Raw genomic sequence first — 26416 nt, forward strand, 5'->3', positions numbered from 1 at the left:
TTGTGTTACAAAGGATGTATGCTTAACTGGTTCAAACATTATCACCAAATCAAACAAAGAAAAACCTCTCATCTGTTTACTTTCATAATTCTGGCACCGTTTTTTTCTTCTTGTTTTGCATCAATTTTGCAGCCACGGAGATCTGATAAATTCTGAAGTCGTAAAGAGGCAATCCAAGCATGCAATGTTTTTACATTTTTAACATAGGATTAAAACAGGGGGGTCTACAGAGCTGAGCCCCATTCTACGGAGCTGAGCCCCATTAATTCCAGCTCTGGGGGACCCCCTGCTTTCAGAGATATTTATCTCCATAGGGGTGCTGGTAGCCACTCTGATTTACTAGCTGGGTTAATGTAAAGGCGGAGTTAGAAGCTCCCGCGCCCGGCGGGCCAATAGAAATCTGTGACATCATCAGGTTCGGCTTCCTATTGGCTCTCGTGATGCAGGAGCTTTAAACTTTGCAGAGATACCGGCACCCCCTTTGGAAGTCTAAATTAAGGGGGTTCAGCTCCGGAGACCCCTTGCTTCAGTCCCGTGTACAAAAATAAGAAACTAAAAATGGCTTGGATTGCTCCTTTTAAGTGTTTTAGTAACCTCTGGCACTGACATATTACATTATAGGACTCTTTGCCAAGCAGGTAATGCAACAGGAGTTTTAATTATTTTCAGAGGAAACACATAATCAAGTTAAGACTGTTGATGAATGTGTTATTAAAATACGTCTGTACAAAAACCAACAATATTTTTACACAAGCTGTTGGGCTTCTTAAGAACGCCTATTGTATTAAATGTACTTCATGGATAACAAGTATGTACAGTATTATATCTGTATTTATATAGCGGCATTAATGTACATATCGCTTCACAGCAGTAATACACGTGGCATAATCATATAAATAACAAATAATACTAATAACACTTAATGGGAAGATGCGCTTCAGACATAAAAGTAACATTGAGGAAAAGGAGTCCCTGCCCGGAGAGCTTACAATCTAATTGTATACATAGTATTTGTTATTTTATTGAACATATACTTGAACTGAAATCTGAGTATGTCAATAGAGTTAGGATGAACACACCTCTTAAAGAATATTTATATTCTTCCAATGTTTTGGCTAATTGAAATTGTCTTGCTATATTTACTCTAAACTCTGCGTTTATGAACACAATGAAATAATTCACGTGTGTGCTTATGACTCTAGAAAGACACCATCTAGTTAGCACAATCTTACCCTGTCATTAATCAAGTATGAAGACCCTATAGGTACAACTTTAAGGGTGACCTTTACATCTAGTTTCATGCCAACTAGCAATCTGTTAGAAGACAAGATCTAATTTGCTGCTGTTTCCCATTTGTATTTAAATATAACCTTTAATAACACCCTGTCCATTTCATGGAAGCGTGTTATTGTATTAAATTACATTTGGCTATTGATAATTATAGAATTGAATGTTAATAATACACTATTTTAATCATGTTTGAAGTATTCATGTTCGTTCTTGGTCTTGCCACTCCGGGTATATTTTTTGATCAATGCCAATGTCAATTAATTCCAGGTCCTCTGTTAATGAGGTGGTTGACCCTTTCAGCAGAAGATCAGTAATGCGTATTTTCCCAGTTATAGTATAGCACTAAAATTAAACATGGTTACTCATATTACTGTGTCATTGGCCATGTTAACATATGACTACATAGTATTCGCAGTTCGCCTTACCGTACCACATAAGCAGGATGGTTAAAATGAAACTGAAAATACTCATACAGAAGCTTTAAATTACCCTTTCACTCCCAAAATAACACTACCCTAATATACACTTTAGTCCCCTCTTGCCTCTGTGACATATGTCTTCCAATGACTGAGCTTCAGATCAGAACCAACGCTAATACCACCCTAACTCCTGTTACTAGTTTTAAATACTTGGGCATATGCTTTGACTCCCATTTAACATTTGGGATGCACATTGATACCCTGACATCCAAACTAGGTGTACTTTACAGGAGCAAATCCTCCCTAAGTCTCCAGGTCAGAAAGGGTATCGCAAAGCAGATGCTAATTCCAATTATTGACTATGGGGACATATTATATGACTCGGCACTCCAAACCCACCTTAGCAAACTTGATACCCTCCCAATATGCCATTTAGTTCTCGAATGCAACTACAACACACATCACTGCGAAATGCTCAAAGTACTAGATTGGTCATCACTTGAGTCTAGGTGCAAAGTTCATCTCTCCTGTCTGTTCTTCAATACTTTCTGGGCAAGCTACCCATCTATCTGATAAGCTCCTCACCCCCACCACATGAAGCACTTTTCATCTGAGATCTGACTCCAAAAGACTGTTCATGATCCCAAGGTTCAGCAAAGTATCCGGACGCTTCTCCTTCTCTTACCGTGCACCCCAAAACTTGAACAATCTACCGGAGACTCTCACAGCCACCACCAGTTTAAGTTCTTTCAAAACTAAAGCGGTCTCCCATTTGAATCTGGTCTGTAACTGTTACATACACCCATCTTATACTATATTAGTGAAAGCACTGTATGTTTGCCTGCCTGCCTGCATGCATGCCTGCCTGCTGGATGTCCGGTGTCCCTAGGGGAAATCTCATTGGTCCCTTGGGCCGCCCCCGCACACCTCTCATTGGCCTGAGGCGGAGTGACGGCCCAAAGGACACACAGGGACACAAACACACACACAGGGACACAAACACACACACGGACACACGGACACACGGACACACGGACACACACACACACACACACGGACACGGACACACACACACACACACACAGGGACACACACACACAGTAGGGGGTGTGTGTACATTAGCAGCATGTACCACCCGGGGGGGGGGAGGGGGGCCTCACATACCCGCCGGAGCCTCCGCCTCTTCCTCCCCGAAATCAGCCTCCTCCTCTCCCCGTGTCTCCCGCACTTTCAACCCCCCCCCCCCCGGCGCCGCTACAGTCAGCGGAGCAGCGAGTGCCCGGGACACAGCGGGGGAGCGGCCACAACAAGCTGCCTCCCGCCTCAGTTCCACGTGGGAGCGGCCGGACGGGTGAGGGAGCTGCCGGACGGGTGAGTGAGCGGCTTTCACCCTCCCCTCACCCCCCTTCAAATCACCTCCCCTCCACCCCCCCCCCCCCCCCCGGCGCCGCTACAGTCAGCGGAGCGAGCGCGCGCCCGGGACACAGCGGGGGAGCGGCCACAACAAGCTGCCTCCCGCCTCAGACCACGTGGGACCTTCCGGACGGGTGAGTGAGCGGCCTTCACCTCCCCTTCACCCCCCTTCACCTCCCCTCCACCCCCTGGCGCCGCTACAGTCAGCGGGGGAGCGAGCGCCCGGGACACAGCGGGGGAGCGGCCACAACACGCTGCCTCCCGCCTCAGACCACGTGGGAGCGGCCGGACGGGTGAGGGAGCTGCCGGACGGGTGAGGGAGCGCCCTTTACCTCCCCTCACCCCCCTTCACCTCCCCTCACCCCCCTTCACCTCACCTCCCCTCACCCACCCCTCACCTCCCCTCACTCCACTTCCCTTCCCTTCCACCTCCCTCCACCCCCCCCTTCACCTCCCCTCCACCCCCCCTTCACCTCCCCTCCACCCCCCTTCACCTCCCCTCCACACACCCCTTCACCTCCCCTCCACCCCCCCCCCCTTCACCTCCCCTCCACCCCCCCCCTTCACCTCCCCTCCACCCCCACCTTCACCTCCCCTCCACCCCCACCTTCACCCCCCCTTCACCTTCCCTTCACTCCCCCCTTACAACCTCCCACCACCTCCTCACCACCTCCACCCCCCAAAGCCAACCCCACCCCCCTTCCCAACTCCCCACCACCTCCCCCCCCTTCCCACCACCTCCCCCCCACCCCCCCCTTCCCCCCACCTCCCCCCCACCCCCCCCCTTCCCACCACCTCCCCCCCACCCCCCCCTTCCCACCACCTCCCCCCCACCTCCCCTTCCCCCCCCTCCTTCCCACCACCTCCCCCCCACCCCCCCTTCCCTGAGGCGGAGTCACGGGCCAAAGGACACACAGGGACACAAACACACACAGGGACACACAAACACACACACACGTAGACACACACACACACACAGACGTAGACACACACACACGTATACACACACACACGTATACACAAACACACACACGTAGACACAAACACACACACGTATACACAAACACACACACGTAGACACACACACACATAGACACACACGTAGACACACACGTACACACGTACACACGTACACACACGCACGTAGACACACACACACGTACACGTAGACACACACACACATGTACACGTAGACACGTACACGTACACACACACATGTACACATATACTCACACACATGTACACGTACACACACACATGGAGACATACACACACACACATGGAGACATACACACATGTACACGTACACACACACATGGAGACATACACACACACACATGGAGACATACACACACACACATGGAGACATACACACACACACACATGTACACATACACACACACGTATACACTCACACACGTATACACACAGGTATACATACACATAATGTATACACACACACACACATGTATACACACACATGTATACACACACACACACGTGTATACACACACACACACGTGTATACACACACATGTGTATACACACACATGTGTACACACACACATGTGTACACACACACACATGTGTACACACACATGTGTACACACACATGTATACACACACACATGTGTATACACACACACATGTATACACACACACATGTATACACACATACACATGTATACACACACACACACACACACACACACACATGTGTATACACACACAAACATGTGTACACACACACAAATGTACACACACACACACACACACTTATACACACACACACACACATACAATGTATACACACAAACATGTATACACACACACAAACATGTATACACGTGTATACACAAATGTGTATACACACACACGTGTATACACACACACACGTGTATACACACACACACGTGTATACACACACACGTGTATACACACACACGTGTATACACACACGTGTATACACACACATACGTGTATACACACACGTGTATACACATACACACACACGTACACATACACACACACACATGTATACACACACACACATACAATGTATACACACAAACATGTATACACACACACACCCCAGCACCACCACATCAGCACACCGGTATCCCATGCCCCCCCCAGCACACTGGCATTCTCGGCTCCCCACCATTCCCAGCCCCCATCAACACCATCAGCACCCACACATCGCCACCTTTGCACCTCCCCCATCGGCACACCCACATCCGCACACCCACATCAGCACCAAACCCTCCCAAATCAGCACACCAATACAATCACCATCAGTACAGCCACAGCAGCACTACCACCGCACATGGGCCGCGTGGACCACTCCCCACCCAAATGCCACACCCACACCACAAACATCCCGGGCAACGCCGGGGCTCTCAGCTAGTAATATATATTATCTTTAACTGTGCATGCAATGGCTTGTATATAATGTATACCCTGTTCACTTATGTAACTATGTATTTGTAACCATGTATTATTTATCATCATAACTCTGTGCCCGGGACATACTTGAAAACAAGAGGCAACTCTCAATGTATTACTTCCTGGAAAACATGTTATAAATAAATAATATGGTGATCAATTATAGTGAAGCTTCAGTGAGACCAGACAGCCAATTCCCTTCACCAGTTCAAAAGGGAGGCTAAGGATTAAGCTCTATTGGGGGAGTGTCCTCAGTCAAGACCTTATAAGGGCATGGACACATGGGGGCGGGGGGATGCCTTTTACCTGTGGCCTTCCAGTGAAGCAGTTACCCGCAAACATTTTTGTTAGTGTTGCATTAAATAAAAAATACATATATATGAATATAAATAATGTTAAAACCCAAATAGTGGAAATTTGAAGTAGAAAAGAATAGTTCATGCAATTTGTTGAAGTCCATGAGCTTGGCTACAGCTCGGCGGAGTTGGTTTGACAGGCGGCGACCCTAATATTTGAGGAATGGATTTGTAAAGGTTGATATACCGTGACTCACGCCATGCAGGGCTATTTCGTTTGCGGAGTGTTCCCCAATATCAATAATAATTCTGCTAGATGTATGGCAACCATGGGAGCCACAAGCTGTGGCAATGCCGTGGGCTCAACATCACTGTCGGGCAAGCCTGGCAAGGTTATCTGGTTGTTGCCAGATTTGACCATCAGTGACCTTGTTTTCGCAAGGAAGCGTGTGTTTATAAAGGAAGGGGAGGAGGGTCTGCCCAGGTTATTTATATTCTCAAATTCCCTAAAATAGACTGCATTTTATTCATTTATGGAGTTGTAGACCAATCCAGAAGTACAGCAGGTCCTGTAGCATATTCTATTTTATTTGTGAACGCCATAATCTATTGTCCAAGCTTGACCATCCAAGACCACCCACTGGCCAGGTTTATAGGGCAACACTTATATCAAGAAGTGGCTCTGGTCAGAATTCGATAGAGAAAATTATGCGATATTTAGAGAAAAGCTCCTGATAATTGACCTTGCGGATGGAACTTGGACCTGCCATAAACAATTTCGGATGATACTTTTCCATCCAAAATATTTGTTTTACACACAATTGACCTAATTAACATATCCCATTAAAAAAAATGCACATCTTCACTCTTCACACTTCCTCAAGCCCAACAGGTCATGTTTTCAGGATATCCCTGCTTCAGCACAGGTGGCTATATCCATCCCTGCTTCAGAACAGGTTGCTCAACCAGTCCCTGCTTCAGCACAGCTGGCTCAACCAGATCCTGCTTCAGCTGGGATTTCCTGAAAACCTGACCTGCTGTGGGGGCTTGAGGACTGCAGTCGAGCGCCCCTGTTCTATTCCATTACTCTTTTTCCATTTTAGAGCTTGACCTTTTCTTCCAAGTTATGAAGGAAATGCTTAGTGGTGTAAGTAGAGACGGGCGAAACTGTTCAAATCCGTTTCGCAGATTTTCCCGAGCTTTCCATACATCTGTTTCGCGGCGCATCCAAATCCGCCCCAGAAGTTGGCCCATCTCTAGATGTAAGTTGGCATAGCATTGCCATCCTTTCCTGATGTTATTTTATTTCTAATAGTTAATTTACCGGGCAATTAAAAAATGATACCGCTGTATTAAGCAGTCTTGTGTCATATTAATGTTTCACTTTGCAGTTATCATAATCATAAAGCTGCCCAATAGGGATAAATCTGCCAAAGATGGCATTACAATACACTTGACATTTCACCATCCTGTGGATGTACATGGAATAAACCTTCAATCATGCAAGAATGACTTTTTTTTTTAAGTATTAAATTAAATCAGGAGAAGTAGATTTTACCAAGATTTGTACTCAATTTGTTTCTCTGAAAGAGAAAAAAAAAAAAAAACAGGGCGAGTCCTGGTTATGGTTTTGAGAAAAGCAAGCGCTTTCTGTACCCTTATCCCAACCTGTCCTTATCAGAGAGCCAATGAAAACACGGGAAAATGAGAGGTTGGTGGGGGCTTGCCTGTGGAAGCTTTTTATTTTGTCTCAGCTTTTCCATATCTAAAAACGAACATTAAATAGAAAGATAAAATTTTACAGCAGACAAGCATCTTGCATGGTTGGAAAGTGGCGGAAACCCAACTGGAAACCCATCTGTCAAGCAATTATATTTATGGCCCATTCCAGTCAGGATTCAGAAGACGGCATAGTACTGAAACTGCTCTGATTCTGTGCTAAATGGTCTCCTGATGGCGAGAAACAAAGTTGACTGTTCGATCTTAGTACTCCTTGATCTCTCTGCAGCATTTGATACCATGGACCATGGGATCTTAATGGAGCGCCTGAAGGATTTCTGTGGACTGGGTGGCACAGTTCTCAGCTGGTTCGGATCTTTTCTCAATGGCACGTCACAGAAAGTATCTTCAGGAGCATACTCCTCTGCACCAATGCCCCTGAAATATGGAGTTCCACAGGGTTCTATCCTATCTCCTATTTTGTTCATAGAATCATGCTGCAACTAGGAGACATAATCAGACAGCATGGCCTGGGTTATCACTGCTATGTAGATGACATACAACTCTACTTGTCCTTTGCACCAGGAACTAAGGACCCATTATCAATCTTCAATAGATGTTTATCTGAGCACCTAAAGTGATAAGTTCCAGTTGGTTGAGGTTGAATCCTGATACAACAGAAGTGCTCATGATGGATGTTCACCATCGGAAGACAAGATTGCAACTAGGTCAACACACTGGCCTTAAGCTTGGGGGGTTCCCAGTTGCTAAACGCTGTCCGTGTTCAGAATCTTGGTGTTGTCCTTGACTGTGAATTGACTCTTATACATCAGGTGTCAGTCATGATCAAATCTTCAGTCTTCAACCTAAAGAACATAGCCAGCATTAAGCACTTGATCCACCTAGAGGATTTTACGATGCTTATCCATGTCTTTGTGTACTCACGCCTGGACTACTGCAATGCACTCTACCTGGGTCTTCTGGAAAAGAATGCTTTCGCCAGGTTGCTAACTAACCAGGCCCATTCTTGCCATGATGCAAATCGTTCTTTTTGAGATTGATCTGTGGAAATCCGCAGACCAAAGGAACCGGCCGATCTGCTGTGGATCCAAATCGGCCAAATATATTCGCCCCTCTCTACTCAAGACCTACCTGTTTATCCAGGCATTTAATTAATGAACCACAACCTGTCCGGCATTTAATAGCTACAGTACTGTTTAGGCTATCTAGGGCAAAGAAAAGGGTCTGACGAAAGACAGCAGATGACATAAAATGCGTTATTGGAGTGCTGTAACTTCTTTGTGGTTCATTGTGTACATTTGTAGGTAGTTCTTAGCTCTGTGCACTCAAAGATACACAACCATGAGAACTGCCTTTTCTCTCTTTCTTAATGAACCACATAGATTTAACCACTTAAACATGTCACTCCCATTCACACACTTCAGGTCTAGGCGATATTATCAATTTAAAAGGCTGGTTGGGGGCAAGCAGTTCAGATGTGAAGGTTTAAAACATGGGGGTGTCAGTGTCTTCAATTGTTTAAATGTAACAATCAAATGAGTAAATCAGGAAGGAGCATGTATGCACAAAAAATCTCCTCTGTTCTTCTGTTGACTTCTTTAATAGGACTTTAATGTGGCTTCTTTGGTAAGGGGTAGAGTCACCAAAATTCAGTAGCTGTTGAAGTTGATCATTGTTGGCCATTAAATTGAATGAGACCTTAGTGAACCCACCCATGGCTGAGTGAAACGAATGATGGGAGACTGACTCCTGGATGCAACTGAAGTTATTGCTGTTCAGGCAACAATAGTTTCCACCCCCACACATTTACTGTAAATGTCTACTGCAATATGAGAATTCTCAAGCAATGTCGCCACAATGGATTAAAAGATTAAGGGGTTTATTCTAGTAGCTTTGTATTTGTCATTGCCAAATCGCACGTTTTGGCATCTTCAGAACTCACGGTGTGAAATGTGTGAAAGATTGGTATTCTCTATTGCAAATCGAATTTTCTAAACCGCATCTATAAAAAGTGACGATTTTGTACTTGCTTTAGAAGCGAAATGACCGGAAAGTGCGATTTCCTTCCATAGCCTGAAAGAGGAAGAGAAGGAGGAAACTATCTTACAATCTACACTACTAAAGCGCTATTTTTAATATTAATGTATATAAAGATGGAAATATTGAATGGCATTTTTTTAAGGCACCTGACAAACAATGAATACCCCATAAACATTTTGTAATTATTTTATCTTGTGTATATTAAGAATTATGTCACAATTCTACTTTTTGCTACTTTTGATTAAAAAAACGGATAAAAAATTGTTTTTAAGCAAGAAATGATTGTCAGCTGCTAAATTGTTTTGCTGTAACAAAGTGCAAGGCAGTCAGATTATCTCCCACGGAACACTTGTTGGTTGAGAAAACAAAAGGTCAAAAGGCTTGTTGTAGAAAATAGGGTCGCATTAGTCTGTCATGTATACAGCTACAGCGAATATTGTAATATGTCAAAATCATCAATATCTGACAAAGCTTCTTTTTGCTTTCATAATGGATTTTTGAGGGAAGTGAGCAATAGGTGTTTGCCACAATGATCAGACATGATCAGGCTATCAGAAAATAAATAGTTATGTTATCAGATTTTTTTTAATAATAACATAAATCATAACATTTTAGAGTGCCAGTGCTATTCACATCATTAAAACTGGATGGTCCCCCTCAGCTTAACTTCTCTTTTTTTTTTTGGCTCTGGGAAACACCTGTTCCAGAGATACCTACAATTTTATGGGCTCTGCACTTCCTGGATTTTCAAAGATGGCGCAAGTGCAGCTTCCTATTGGCATGCAGTTTGGAGGCCATTTTTAATCATCCAGGTGGGAGAGATAACACCAACACATAAACCTGGAAGTACCTCTGGAGCTCGGGAACCCCCAGAGCTAAAAATAAAGCTGGGGTTGCTTTTTTAAATTATTGGACAAACAAGTGGAGAAAATGAGTAACACAAGTATGAGCAATGGCTAAAAGCAGCCTGGGTTTTACACCCACTCAGCCATAGAAAAGTTCCCACTGAACAAGTTGGGCCACCTAATAAGTGGATCAAACAGCATTTCAGTTTGTTCCATTGGTCCCTAGTAACTACCACACACTGTATATCTGCCTCGAATACTAACACTCAGCCACTTACCGAAAAGTGACTGGTCCACACCTCTCCAAGTGTGTTATTATGATCATGAATAGAGAAGTTGTATTCAAATTTGTATTTTATATTCTCGGTTTATTGACAACGTTACAATGAAACTTCACTGCTATCAGTTTTAAGTCTACTCTTGCCTACGTGAGGGCTGAAATGCATTTCTTTAGAGTCTCAATTGTTTCTTGCATGTGATGTAGAAATATTGGCATCTATGTCGAAGCTTAATAAATTATTAGTCAGAAAAGCAAAACAAAACAATCTCTGAAGCCAGAGGCTTTACTTTAAGAATGTTTCAATCCTCTGTACTTTCCAACTTCCACATCTCTCCAGAGGTTCAGCACTTTTAAAAAGAATTAATCAAAATGTTACTTTAGTCTTTGGAGCAAAACTGAAATAAAACTTTTATAAATTGCCTTTCCATATCAAATGTCTAACTTGTGGGCCAAAAAAATGAATGAATGTCACAGTTTTTACATTTCTTTATAGAAGTGTTTTTCTTTATGTTTTAGAACGGGCTATGTGGTTATTTACTAAAGTGCATTACAATACCTGCTAACGCAAAAAACTGTCCGCTCAACTGTATGTAGTCCAATCAAAAGAAGAAGCACTCACATTATCCACAGGGGTTACTGCCATGGGTACAAACCAAGTTAGGGAATCTCTGGAGCAGTGGATGTTAAACATTTTTGCACCGGGCTTCTGGGCTAGGGGATAACTTGGCAAAGGTCCATACTGGTATCGAAACATTGATATAAACTACAAATAAATTACCACTTTATGATGAAACCACGATGTGATTGCTAATACTGTACCTCCATCTACATACACCCAACTAATTTATAGTCACGCAATAAAGTCCATCATGAATTTGAGTTGGAAATGAATTCCATTTAGAAGGGGAAATTATTCTGAGCAGCGTCTAGGGCTGCAGTTCATCTGAAGAAGAGGCATGTGAGGTTTAATGGACTGCATACTGTACTGTACAATTAAAGCTGTGAAGATCTATTTAAAGGGGTTCCAGGTCTTTTATTTAAGTACTGAGTCCACACTAAAAACAGAATTTCATAATTTGTGTTAAATGTTTAAGAACCTTCGATATATACATGTAAATAAAGTGTTGGTGAAGAATTAATACTATATTACTGTATTGTCTATTAGAAGGTACATATCTCCATGGTTGGAAACTATTTTGTCCATCAGGGATGACTCCAGGATTTCTATAATAGCACTTACAAAATACACTTCTACAATAGGTAGACACTGACCTATCAAGTCCTATGAACAAAGGAGTCTCACACATTGGAATCATTTTTGCCATCTGCAACGTCAAATTTCAATTGGATACTCATTCTTTAGAATCAAAACTTCCATTACAATGTAACATTTTAGCCCAGAAATCCGAATCTTTCCAATGTGGGTACATGAGCACTGACAGTTTTGCATTTGAAATACAGTGGAAAATCAGACATCATTGGTCAAAAGTAACCAACGTTTTCTACTCCCCAGTACTTCCAGCTTCCCAGACATCCACTGATGTCTATCAAGACCACTTTATGGATGGGAGGGAGAGAGAGGGAGACAGAGGGAGAGAGAGGGAGAGAGAGGGAGAAAGAGGGAGAGAGAGGGAGAGGGAGGGAGAAGGAGGGAGAGGGAGGGAGAAGGAGAGGGAGGTAGAGGGAGGGAGAGGGAGGGAGAGGGAGGGAGAGGGAGGGAGAGGGAGGGAGAGGGAGGGAGAGGGAGGGAGAGAGATTTTTCTTTCTTGATCATTAGTCTTTGTATGATGTTGGATTAATAGTTTCTGACCATCATTATTCACAACATCTATTCCATTAACACCACCTCCCAGCTATGTATACAAGCTTCTGTATCCTTCCAGTTTGTAGGCATGGCCCAAACCCTCTAAACTCTAGTGATAATTCTATTGAGACAAATGTACAGGGCCCATATTAATCATACCCATGTTTGAGATGAGTGAGTCCAGATTGCTGAAATCTGAACTTTAACGATCTGAGCATAATTTAGCTCGCAGCTTGGAACCATGTTCTGGGCCAAAACCCCAAATTAGCTGAAACCTAGTTTTCGTCTCTCGCTTGACTCGGATCTCCGCAGGAGAAGGTTGGACTGCAGAGGCTCATTATTTTAATAGGTAGGCAGTATGACCTATTTATACTCTCTCTTCCAGTGTGTATATAAATATATACATGTATGTATTGGTATGAACGGATTTTGCGACAGTGGAGTGCATATTGAAAATGTCCAATAATGAATAGTATTAAGTCTTAACAGGGAGTTAAAAATGTCTCCTGGTGCTGGTGTCGCAGCTTCTTATAAGAGGAAACTCCTGTGTCACCTCAATGAGAGATACCTATATACAGTATTGAATGTGTAGGAGACGAGTGCAGAGGTATGATCAGGGAGATAGAGTATATATTGGGGAAAATAAACCGTGGCTTTTATTTAGCCCATATCTTCAAACAATACAGCTTTAAGGCAGCATTTTCCTTTGTAAGGGCTAACTCAGTCACCAGTCCCTAACTGCAGGGCTGGGAGGATAGGCCTCTTACCAACCTTTGACCCCAAAGTTGAAAAAAGGTACCTGCTATCAGGGGCTCTTTCCCTCGGTCTGGGTTTGTGTCCATAGGATACATCCTCTGGCGGGTTCCAGTGGCTGCTGTGTTCTGAAATAGAGGAGCCGGGATCCCTCTCTGAAAGCAAACACCTTCAATCTGCTAGAGAGATCCCCTGCAGTTCAAGCAGGACACTTTTCTACCTATCTGATGAGCTAGTGGAGACTAGCTAATTGTCTGTAGCTGCAATTAACCATCTCCCTGCTGGACTCCTCAGACCAATATATATATATATCTATATATAGATATATATATATATATATATATATATATATATATATATATATATATATATATATATATATATATATATATATATATCACTTAATATACTGTGGGTATTATATAAAAAAAAAAGATACACATTTATATATAATAATTAATATCAGTCAACTAGTAGCACTTAACCTCCTGTGTTCTGTTGCCTGAGCAACTACATAGGTGATCAGAGAGAGAGACCAACCTCTGACCTGTCTCCTACCCTCTCCAAATATATAGTACAGTATCAGTCTACCAGTTCCATTAACACAGTTAAATCCTTTATCTGTTGGCTTATATACAGTAATACAATTTAATGACAGAGAGCGAGAGAGAACACAATTTCACACCTATTTTACTATAGTCCTATGGCTCTTATTAGCATTTATCCCAGGTATCTAAAGTATGTGCACAGGAATCTCTCCACATGTTTCATGGTGTGCTTATATACATTTAGCAAATTAAAACTCAAAAGATTTATTTAATTAAGGAAACAGTCAGTTCTACATTAAAATGTCATGTCAATTACTAGCGTAAACAGCTTCTAACGAAAGTATAATAAAGATTAATGTACAATGCATTTTACAATAGCTGTGTTACAGTTTGAAAACTTTAATGGACAGTCTTTAATAAATCATGTTGACATACCCATATGTCTGTGCAGACCACCTTTAGAACTCAGTAACATGTTCTATTAAGTAAAACTTCAGATAGATATTATTGTTTTATGTCCTTAGTATCAACCTATGAGAATTGTGATCTTCCAATATGCTGGAGAAGTCTGCAAGCTGGGGTCACCACCAATAATATTGGCATTTCTAGTTGGATAATATTGTAAACACACAGATACCCAGGAAGCTCTCAGAACCCCCCGCCCCAAATTACCACAATATATATATATATATATGTCAAAAGGAGTGCTACCGGCCGTGGCCAGGACCACCCTTGCTCTAATTATAGAGGTAAATAAGGATTTTAATCAGTTAGTGTTAGGACCTGCGATATTATGGTCATGCCTTGAAAGTGGCTCGCAGGCTTATACGCGTTGACCAAAGGCTTAACTAAATTACCCTTTTTTCAAGAAATATATACGTATTTCACTGTGTATTTTTATCACATTGGATGTTGCTCTGGACTTCTTTGTTTCTTGGATAATATTGTATGAAGGAAGAAAAAAAAGGAAAAAAGGAAGGATCTCTGCAAGTAGATATAGTTATTGTCAAAGTATGTATCTGTGTCCGTGCAGGACCCTGAAGAAGACATCTCTAAATGTATACATCTGTACAAAAAAAATCCTATCTTGGTCCCTAAAAATGAGTCCCTTCAACTCTGCCCAGTATCCATCAAAATACACAAAAGGAAGTCTTAAAATATTCAATCCGCTTTAAAAAAACAAAACAGAAAAAAAACAAAACAGTTCTAGTGATACTGGTGTGAAATGTATCTCATTTTTCATATTTAATTTGGTAGCGTTTTGGGGTACAGGGTACAATCCGTTTACTTTATAAAGTTAGTTGTGACGTTTCCTATTCTAATAAATAATCTTTCTACGATAGAACAAAAGTGTCATTTATGAAAAATATTTCACGAATGTTCTAAATGAGAATTTTCAAGAGAATTAGGATGTAAGGCTCATTAAATGCAGTACAGCATATTGTAAAATTGAAGCCCTGACCAAAAACAATATTGATTGAAAAGAATCCTATTAAAAAGAATGGGGTATTTCCTCTGAACATGGTGTGATTTTGTACTAGTTGTGCCCCAATTTTGCATGTGGGAAGACTTTGGTAAATAGATTTCTTATTGTCTAATACTGCATAAAAACGTATAGGATTTCCATCGTTTCCTTAAAAATACACTCCCATGATAGTATTTTGACATTTAAGTCTGTTGCACTAGGCAACCTTTTCTAACGAAAACAAAAAGTGTGCGATATTTGCTGCCACATGAAATCATTCCTTATCAATAGTTAAAGTATTAAAACTGCTTTACAATAAAGAATTGCTTTTTTATCACAACATTTTCCCCTTTTCCCAGACATTTGGTGTCATTTAGCAACATCTCTGTGCTGAAAAACTGCTGTACAGTATGTATATAAATACTAGAGCGATCCTAGTATAAACTTGCCCACACAGAACGACATAGACAAATCTACTGTCATGTTATAATGGAACGGAAGGATGTAGGCCAGGGGTCGGTAACTTCAGTCCTCAAGGGCCACCAACAGGTCAGGTTTTCCGGATATCCCTGCTTCAACACAGACGGCTCAATTGGTGGCTCAGTCCTTGACTGAGCCTCTGATTGAGCCACCTGTGCTGAAGCAGGGATATCTGGAAAACCTGACCTGTTGTTGGCCCTTGAAGACTGGAGTTGCATACTCCGGATGTAGGCACTTCTAAGAACAATTAGTCTCCTGCTACACCTTAACATCACGAGCGCCTCAAACAGCATTAGATTAATCAAAATAAACAAACTTGTTGCCTTCAATAGAGTTTTTCCTTAAATGAACTTTGTATTTTTTCTACAATGGGATAAGCGTTTCAGACATGAAAGTAACAATAGGAAAGGGGGTCCCTGCCCCGAAGAGCTTACAATCTAAGTGGTAATTAGGGAGAATTTACAGAGACAGCAGGAGGATTTTCTGGTAAGTGCGTCTGCCAGGGGCCAGTATCAGAGGTGTATAGTATCAGACAGCGGAGCTACCCATATGCTTCGTTAAAGAGGTGTGATTTAAGAAAGGGGAAGGGCGTTCCCGAGGTGTGGGGCAGTGAGTGAGAGGTTTTAAGCAGGAGAGGGCTTTAGATACAAAAGTGGAAGGCGGAAGACAAACGAGACCCTGAAAGTACGATGGATGCCGATTTGCAGCAGAGGCTTCTAGCAGGCATACATTCTTTTCTCTCTGCCGCACATGCTGTGCCGCGTTTGTAAACAGCAGCTAACACCTTGAATTTTGTAAGTCAGGCTGCATCTTTTGTTTAATCTGGTGTGAATTTGTAAATATGTAAGGGTGTGATTTCCGACATACCACATATCAAATAATTAGTGACCCTGCTGATGCAAATGTGACTCCTACATAGTCAATTTACTGTAGTGGATAATGCTGCTGATAGAAAATGAGGGGTTGTTCTAAAATCTTATTTTTTGCCTCATTAGCAGCCTGTTCTGCCGAGATTTGCTTTGGTGTGTTGTGAGCGCCTAATGTTTTATTATAGAAGATGAATAAAGACTCTTGCTGGTGTGAAAACATAAGGGTCTGGGTATTAAGCTGCTTATATCTACACCTTGACACATAGCTAGAATGTAGGGGCTGTTAGGCTGCAAGCAGGACACCCACAGAAATCTTGGGGCCCAGGACAAATTAAAGGAGCAGCCCCTCCCTAAATCAATATATTTTTTCTTACTTAATGATGGCAATTTACGCAGTCAGTAGGGCCTATTCGATAAAGTGCTAGAATGGACTTTTCTAGCGATAGGTGGCCATATCGTCCAGTAATCTCCCAAGGGGTAGATCCTCAGAGGTCCGTTAAATCTGGCCTACTAACGTGACATTACCTAAATAGGTAACACCCATTAGTTTTCCTGGGTTTAACGTGTATCCTCAAAGCTAAAAACATGCAAAAACAATTGTCAACGTCGTTAGTTATCTCATTAGCATACACTTAACGACATGGGGTTAGCACTGTCTTGCAATAGCTTGAAATAGCATGCTGTTAACCCTATCTTATCCAAATGTGGCGTTACACCTATCACGTCCCCGAATATTTGATTAATTAAAGTAAACAAAAAAGAGAGACAGGAGGTGAAAATAACAATATGATAGTTAAATCATACCTATCTGTGGTCTTACACTTATCCAGACCCTGCAAAAGACCTATCTCAGGGTCTGGATGTGAGTAACGGCCATCTTGTCCTATGACATGTCTAACATAGCGTTAAATCCGTGCGTTAACTGTAACAGAACTCCGAGGGTATGCGTTGTTACAGACAACATATCATTAGCACTAATATCCGTTATATTAACGCAACAGCTCGTGGCGGCTGAGAACCGCACTTAACTTTGAAGATCCCCGTTAGCACTTAACGATGCGTTTACTGAAGTTAACGTATCATTAAATATGTAACAGACTTCCAAAGATCTAACCCTCTGTTTTTAACAAAAATAAATCGCAAGTTCAAACTGCTATGGGAACAACTCAGAGAATTGAAGTTTAAAAACTGGACATTGATACTAAGAAGCGAAACGGAAGGATACGGTATGTTGGTACATTTAGAAGAGCCCTTAGCTGCAGGTACGGGCTGGGCTGCCTTCCACGAGCTTTGTTGGTCACCACTAAACGCGTCGGGGATGCTGGTTGTCCAAAATCCATCATTTGAGAACCTTTCCCTTGGATTTATTGTACATTGTCATTTATTTTTTTAAACATTTTTTTAAAAAGATTTCAATTGACATTTGTATTAAAATGGCATCGCTAAGATTTCAATTTGTTTTGTGCTTTCACGTTTTCTATTTCAGCCACTGGTGGGTAACTTCGATTCCCAAATCTTTTTTTTTTTTTAACCATAGAAATTATATTAATTCATTGAAATAGCCTGCATAAATGTCCCAAGGCAACTCATTTAAAACCATGTGCTTTTTACATGCAATTATATATTATCTTCTTCTATTATTAGCTTTTCCTCGTTTTTTTCTCCAAAGCCATAAGGTGCAATATAATTGGCAATTCAAAGCAAAGGAATCCTCTAAACTTCTCATCTCACAACTGTAATATATCTCTATTTGTCCTCCTCTTGTAATCACTTTTGTGCCAGTAATCTTTCTGATGTGAGCTTCAATAAAGCTATCCACTTAATGGCCTCTGCTGTCATCAGGACTTTATTGTGAATGAGATATAGCAGCGAGTTAAATTGGACAAACACAAGTTTAGTCACTAATTACCTTGGAAAACATCATTTTGACTGAAACACTGACGATATCAACATAAATTGGAAGACAGAATACAAAGAGCATATGAAAAGTTTACAAAACAAGGCATAAAGTTTAATTAAACTTTTATCTAGCAGTGGGTGAACCGTTGCAAAGTCAGAGTTATTTAGAAAATTGAAAATTGTTAGAGAAGCAAGTGGCTTAGATACACTAAGCATATGTTACTATGCACTGGAGGCATACAGGGAAGACACATACTGTACAGTACATGCATACTGTAGATGTACTAGGCAGTGTTTTCACCATGCCTATCCCAATATCACGTTTTCCCCAGTAACACATTATAGAACCTGGCTTCCTAAATTGTGGTAAAACCAGAGACATAACATAAAACACAGACAAAGCTCAGTTTTTAGCACATCTAGTGAGACTCATACACGGTACAGTGCCTAAATATGCTACATGCTCAGTAGCACTCCTCTGACACTCATATGCTTATATATATGTTGTGGGTATTTTGGGGGTTTAATAGGAGCTTGTTAGGTGTCCAGTATGTTTCCTAAATTGTGGTACAAGTACAGTACCAGAGTTGGTACACAGGATGTTACAATGTTGATGATCTATAATCATGCAGTATATCTTCTAAGCCCCTGGTTCACAGGGGACAATGGAAATAAAAATAACAAAGAAGAATTAAACTCATTCTTAAGGTATTATTAGACTTAAAATGCAATTATACTGTAAATTAAAATGTAAATCTTAATACAGAGGTAAATAAATCTAGTCCGTTGTAGAAACCTCATTTTGGCTACCTCTCCTGTGGTCGTAGGGGGATGTTAATGAAACTGAAACCATGCCCATCAGGGCACTATCGTGCATAAACTTCCAATCACTTTATTTAATTATTTTCATTGGTCTTTTTATTGAGTTTTGCATACAGATTATATTAAACCGTATATAACAGTACAAAAATAGAGACATACATAAAGGAAAACTTAAATATTAATGTTTAGCATCCAACTTTGAAGACTAAAAGTTATACACTTTTACACAAATAATATTAAAACCAATACAATTATTTCTTACATTTAATTTCCAGTCTGCTCAAACTAACCATAAACTGCTATAAGGTATCGGTCCAGTCTTCTGGCTCTATCAATCTAACCAAGAATCCCTAGTTACCTGTCCTATTTTAATATTAATAATCCCCCTTATCTAGCATCGTCATAACCTTTTTAATGTTACTCTCTGGATTCTATTATATCTCCACAGGTACTGTTATGGGTGACCTTCCGATATGTGTCTGGGGAGGCTCCAGGGTGTGTGCTCAAATGTCTAATACAATCTGTCTAATACAATCTCTATCTTGCGGCAGCATTGTATCAATAAACTGTTCCCACTTTTTAAAGAATTTCTCCATTTCAAGTTCCTGTTTTGTCTCTGCTTCCAGTTGGTCTAATTTATTCAATTTCTTTTTCTCTGCAGATACTTCAAAGATAAATAATGCGGTTCCAACGTCTCCACACCTCCCACAGATGGCCCATCCGCATTCTTACCCAACCATGGGGCAGATTTCAAATCCATATGAGCAGCAACCTCCTGGAAAGGAACTTAACAAGTATGCTTCTCTAAAGGCAGTTGGTAAGAAGCAGTCCTACTGTGTTAGGCTAGAGTCCCAGCACTTCATCAGTCATGCATCATTTCACAAGAAGGAATTGTCTTTCAATGGTGTTCCCTGCTGTATCCCAATGCTGAGCAAGACTTTCTTGTCTTTACTTACATTCCTCTGCCCACCCATTTTTTCCATCTTTTGGACAGTGCCCAATTTATTATTCTCTACATCACTTGAGTCTCCGTCTCTCAGTCTCTCAGTGTCTCTCTCTTTCTCTTTGCTATTTGGACGCCAATGTCTTGCCGCCGGCCATTTCGCCGCCTAGGTAAACCCCTAATCTTAACCAATAATACTAACGCTGTCTTCCCTAAAAATTGTTACCCTAAGTCCTATAACACTAAACCCCTTTCCCTAATCCACTACAAACCTTGACCCCTTACCATAATCCCCTACCATAAAAACCTAACCCATTACCCTAAAAACCTTAATCCCTTTCTCTAATTCCCTAAACTAATAATCTGAACATTTTACCCTAATTCCCTACCCTAAAAACCCAGTACCCTAAAAACACCTATCCTTAACCCCCTGGCCTAACCGATAAAACCCCTTAAATTAACTCACCTTATCGGTGAAACGGCCGGCGGCTGATTGTCCAGCGGGCGGAACGGCTGCGGCGATGGGTCCCTCGCGGTGAGACGGCCGTTTCCGTTATGTCATTCATAAACGTTTCTGAAAGTCACATGCGTAAATGTGAGAATATAAAAGGTAGCACCAGGGATAGAAGAAAATTGTATTTTCATAATCTTTTACATGGAATAACCATTCTCGGGAGAAAAAAACGGAAAGGGTTATCCCACATTATGTGAATTACATTCTGCAACATTTCAGGCATCGATTAGACACATTTCCTGGTTTAATTTACATTTCTATGGGTTTGGTTTATGTTTCACGTGACACATTATAAAAAATATTGATTCCCAAACCTACAGCAAAAATGTGACGACCCTTTTTTTTCTTCACTTGCTGCTCTTCTTACAATCCAAGGACAATTTAATGGTTCCAATCAAACATCTTATCCTATTTTGACTTGAGCATTCAGCAAATACGTATCCTTATTGAGTGTTTCCCAAACTTTCACGCTAGATCCATACATAAATGTTAGCTTTTGTTCAGCTGTCTGTGCACGTGGATGGAGAGCAAGACAAAGGTACACTCACTCTCCCTCTACAGTAGTGTATACGGGTATAGAGTTAAGTGGTGAGGCCCAGCTGGGATAATGATATAGATACAAAGGAAGGGAAAAAGATCCTAGTCGAAAAAGCACTCAGCTAGCATAAAGAGTATGCAAAATGAGTGAATGGTATAAAAAAAAGTCACTTTTTTTTTTACATGCAGCATGGTTAAATTAATATGTGTAAATACATGGATTCACTATAACTAACTATAATATTCTGCGTAAAGTATTTGGTTAAAAAAGAGCTGTCACACTGACTCTTTAATGCCTTTTCAGCACTGAAATATAGCATTCAAGATTATCACCTGTAAGCTTAAATCAATGGTACTGCCGAGTCTAAGGGGACTATCCTCGTAGCTCCGAAGTTGACAGAGCCAAACGGCGGGGTTTGGCTTGTTCAGAAGTAGCGGAATGAAATGTGAGAAGGAAACCTAATCTCCACTGCAAACCGCTTCTTCTAAACCGCTTCTAAAAAACTTGGCAAACCGCGCGGTTTAACAGCTAAAGCACATGGCTTGTACGTGCTTTAGAACCAGAGTGACCTGAGGTGGGGCTAACTCCGTCCGCCGTCTGACATGTGGGTTTTGCTGAGATATGGGGTTTTGCTCTCTCAGCCAAACCCATATTTCAGGCTCTGGATGGGACTCGCAATACCAATCTCGCCGCCCTTCAGGTGGTGTGAAAAAAATGCCAGTTTTCAGAGGCGGTTTGCATAACGGAGCTACGAGAATGGCAGTTTTAGCTACAACAAATGCGAGTTTGAGACTTTTTTGACAAACCGATCGGATTGACAGAGCCAGAATCAAACTGCTTCTAAATAAGCCTTTTAGACACAGATTGGGCAGGCGAGGAGGATTTACAGAATAGCAAAGCATGTCAATCCGACCGGAAAGGGCTCATTAGAAGAGTTTTGTCACACTTAGGAGCTACTAGAATTGGTCCCTTAGACTGGTAAGGTAACCCCCCCCTCCCCTCCTCCTCACCCCCCCCCCCCCCCCCCCACCCCACCTGCCTTTCTCAAGTTGCTGGCAACCGTTGCTGGATTATGAGTAACAAGTAGAGATGGGCACATTTTGGGGGTGGATTTGGATCCGCAGTGGATCGGCTGGTTCGTTTGGCCTGCGGATTTCAGTGGATCAATCTCAAAAATGGCGATTAGCTTTGTGCAGATTTTTAATTACAATTACCAATACACTCCGCGGAATCCGCAACCCATGGACGGATTTCTAGAATCCAATCCGTGGATACAGCAGCCCGTTGGCGGATTCTTAGGAAATCCTCACAGATTCAAATTGACCAAAATCCGTTAGCAGATTTTACACTGTGAAACGCATTAATGGGGGGGGAAAACACGAGAAAATCCAGGAAACGGGGTTGGGTGGATTAGCCCATCTCTAGTTACGAGCAGTCTCAATAACAATCTGCGATGGCTCTGTTTTTATTATACCCCACCGGAACCCTGTCAGGAGCTATTACCATCTGCCACTTTTACTGCATTATCCCTCACCCTGTGCTCCCCCATTCTTTCTGCTTTTCTGTGTTCCAATATCATCAAGGGTCCTGTATAGATCCTGTTGGGGTCAGATTCACAGGAGGGCATCACGAGGTTAAGGGGTATTTTACCCCAAGAAGTTTGTAACATACTTATTTATTTATTTACTTACATCCACACTGCGTATTGAGATAGCACCCGGGTACTTTTTGCTATGTACCACTGGCAACTTATACACAAAGTGGGTCAGCTAGAAACAACCTGTTACTGTAGCTAATCAGGGTAGGTTGCGTCTTAGTCTAAGTCACTCGTGACCTACAGTATACAAGGAGCATGACATCCGGGGGAGAAGAGTGCAAGCTGCAGATGCACAATACAGGAAGTGCGCTCTGTCCATACTAACGGCGAAGGAAACAAGGTTTAAGAATGAAGATTAAAATCTGATGACGTAATTAAGGAGAGCGATATACTGCTGATATGGTTTTCCATGACATGCGTCTGCATCCAGTTGTTTTCTTTATTATAAAACCTCGTTTCGTTCGGCGTTAGTATGGGCAGAGCGCGTTTCTTGTTGGTGCATCTGCATCTTGCACTCTTATCCCCCAGCTGTCATGCTCCTTGTATAGAAACTTCAATCATATAACTAAAATAAATGAATTAACAAAGCAAGAACAACAACCTGGAATGCTGCTTTAAAGGAACAATGTATGCCCTTTTAATTTATTTTCAATATATAGGATTGAAGCAGGGGGTCTTCAGAGCAGAACCCGATTCATTTCATTGTGATTCTGTAATACAAAATTGACATTCGTTATAGAAACGATTCTGTATTAACAGATTTGTAGAGACAATCGAAGCGTGTGAAGTTTTGTGCAAATGTTTATTTTATTTTTACATAAGATTGAAGCAGGGGGTCTTTTTCTAATTTCAGCTCCGTGTACCCCCTGCTTCCGGAGATAGTTACCTCAGAATTATTGTATTGTATTACTGATACAGAATCAGATTATTTAATAAACTTTAATAGAGTTGCAATTTGAATGCATCTTTTAACTGGTGAAGAAATCACAATGGAAATTATGCTTAATGTCTTATTCAACAAGCGACAGAGCAGCCCAATGCTACATCCAATATGACAAAAATACACAGTAAAATACTTATATATTCTCTTGAAAAGGGGTCATTTAGTTTAACCCTTTGGCCAAAGCATTGTAAGCCTGTGAGCCACGACAAGGCAGACCCCTGTTCAAAGGTCCTAACACTACCAGATAAAATACTAATATACAGTACCTCTATTAGGATTAAAATTCTCATTTACCTCTATTAGGAGGGAGAAAGACCAACATTGGACCTATATCCAGTAGAATGAAAGGGACCTGCTGACTTGGGAAGAGTGATTCAACATGCACATGATTGATTGATTTATTGATAGGTCGAGGAAGCTTAATACTTACCGTCATTTGAAATATAGAACGAAAAGAGATAGTTTCAAATAACATGACATCAGCTTGAATCAAGCATTTGTTATGCAAAATATCAAACATCACATTTTGTAACTTCTACTCTTGCCGTGAACTTAATGAGTCTCCTAACACTCGTTTCCCTATTAAACTTGATTAACCAAATCGCACAGAATACATGGAAATTCAAGAATATGCATTGCAACCCGCCCCCCACCCCCCAAAAAAAGATGTCTGCTAACTCGCTCAGAGAAAAGATCTGCAAAAACATACGCTAAATGTGGTGCGAGTAAAGATAAACAGTGACAATCCGAAATAAATAACAGTAAACCGACACTGGAAAGTTGAAGCATGTGTTCGTTCCAAAAGTGCTTTGTTATTATTTTTATTTTGAAGCGTACAGAAAAGTGCAATCCCTGTAGATTTGCATAAAAAAACTGTTTTGGAAACAGCTTATCAATGTAATTGTCTTGCCCAAACAAATGTAATTATACTTAAAGAAAACATTTGCCTGGTTGTTTTTTTTTGGAAATGAAAAGGAATTTTCTTCTGCTTGGGGCCTTTGAATGGGGAAGGACTTATTATTTGTATCAATTGCTTATTCAACCTCTAGCGCTCCCTGTTTGGGGGCCAATAGAATGAAGGAGAGAGGGATGGGGGTTTGCCAGTTAAAACTCTTGTTCAGCACACAGCAGTATTCAGTGGTGTAACTACATTTTTGGGTCCTCCTGCAAAAATGCTGAAAGGGCGCCCTAAACAAAAACACAAAGTAAATTTAATTCCCAGTTGCCTTGTGTGCACCCCCCCCCTCTAACACCTTGCTCTCAGTGTCTCACAGCACTCACCCTCATCCTCACGGTCCCCCCTCTCATCCTCACCCTTTTACTTTCTCCGTCTCTCCCCATCGTGTCTCACTCCCTGTCATACTCTTCCTTCCTCTATCCCCATGCCTTTCTGTCCTTCCTCACTCACTCTTCCCCCCCTCCTTCACACAACCCCACACCTCAATCAATTCCCCCCCCCGCACACACACTCCACTCCCCACACACACACAATTCCCCCACTTCCCCCTCACACACACACACTCAATTTCCTCCACAACTCCACCCTCCCACACACTCAATTCCCCCTCATGGCTCCCCCCGCCACACACACACCCAAGCCCCCTCACACACACTCCACCCCCCCACACACACACCCTCCCCTTCCCCCGACACACACACTCAATTACCCCCAGGGCTCCTCCCCCCCCCCACACACACACACTTGACCCTCCACACACAATCAACCCCCCCCCCCCCCAAACACACACAATCAATCACAGAATACACACTGGGCCGCCAACAGAATTTTGGGGGCCCAGGACAAACTTGAAGAATGGAGCCCCTGCAAATGTTACGACATAATCACATTCAGTATACTTTGCCCCACCATGTCGTGTCTGTCTCTTTCCTTTTCATTCTATCTTCATCTCTTCTGTCTCTGTTCTCCTGTCCTCTCATGTATTTATTTTCTTTCCCCAGCATGTCTCTCTCCTCTCCCCCCAGCTTGTCTCTCTCCTCTCCCCCAGCTTGTCTCTCTCCCCTCCCCCCCAGCATGTCTCTTTCTCCCTCCCGCATATCTTTCCCTCCTCTCCCCCGCATGTCTTTTTCTCCTCTCCCCCCCAGCATGTCTTCTCCTGTCCCCACAGCATGTCTTTCTCCTCTCCCCCCAGCATGACTCTCTCCTTCCCCCCCCCAGCATGTCTTTCTCCTCTCCCCCCAGCATGTCTCTCTCCTCCCCCCCAGCATGTCTTTCTCCTCTCCCCCAGCATGTCTCTCTCCTTCCCCTCCCCAGCATGTCTCTCTCCTCTCCCCCCAGCATGTCTCTCTCCTTTCCCCCCCCAGCATGTCTCTCTCCTTTCCCCCCCAGCATGTCTCTCTCCTTTCCCCCCCAGCATATCTCTCTCCTCTCCCCCCAGCATGTCTCTCTCCTTTCCCCCCCAGCATGTCTCTCTCCTTTCCCCCCCCCAGCATGTCTCTCTCCTTTCCCCCCCCC

General features: G+C 42.2%; 1 protein-coding gene across 1 annotated transcript in view; it reads left to right on the top strand.

Moving 5' to 3' along the window:
• The window catches only part of SHISA9 (shisa family member 9), a 253607-nt gene that overhangs the window by 212473 nt on the left and 14718 nt on the right, over positions 1 to 26416 (top strand). Inside the window, exon 3 of the mRNA XM_075566138.1 lies at positions 20070 to 20225. Within this exon, the coding sequence (XP_075422253.1) occupies positions 20070 to 20225 (156 nt within the window). The remainder of the gene's footprint in view (positions 1 to 20069; positions 20226 to 26416) is intronic.

Source organism: Ascaphus truei, chromosome 11 (assembly GCF_040206685.1).
Source record: "Ascaphus truei isolate aAscTru1 chromosome 11, aAscTru1.hap1, whole genome shotgun sequence".
NCBI lineage: Eukaryota > Metazoa > Chordata > Amphibia > Anura > Ascaphidae > Ascaphus > Ascaphus truei.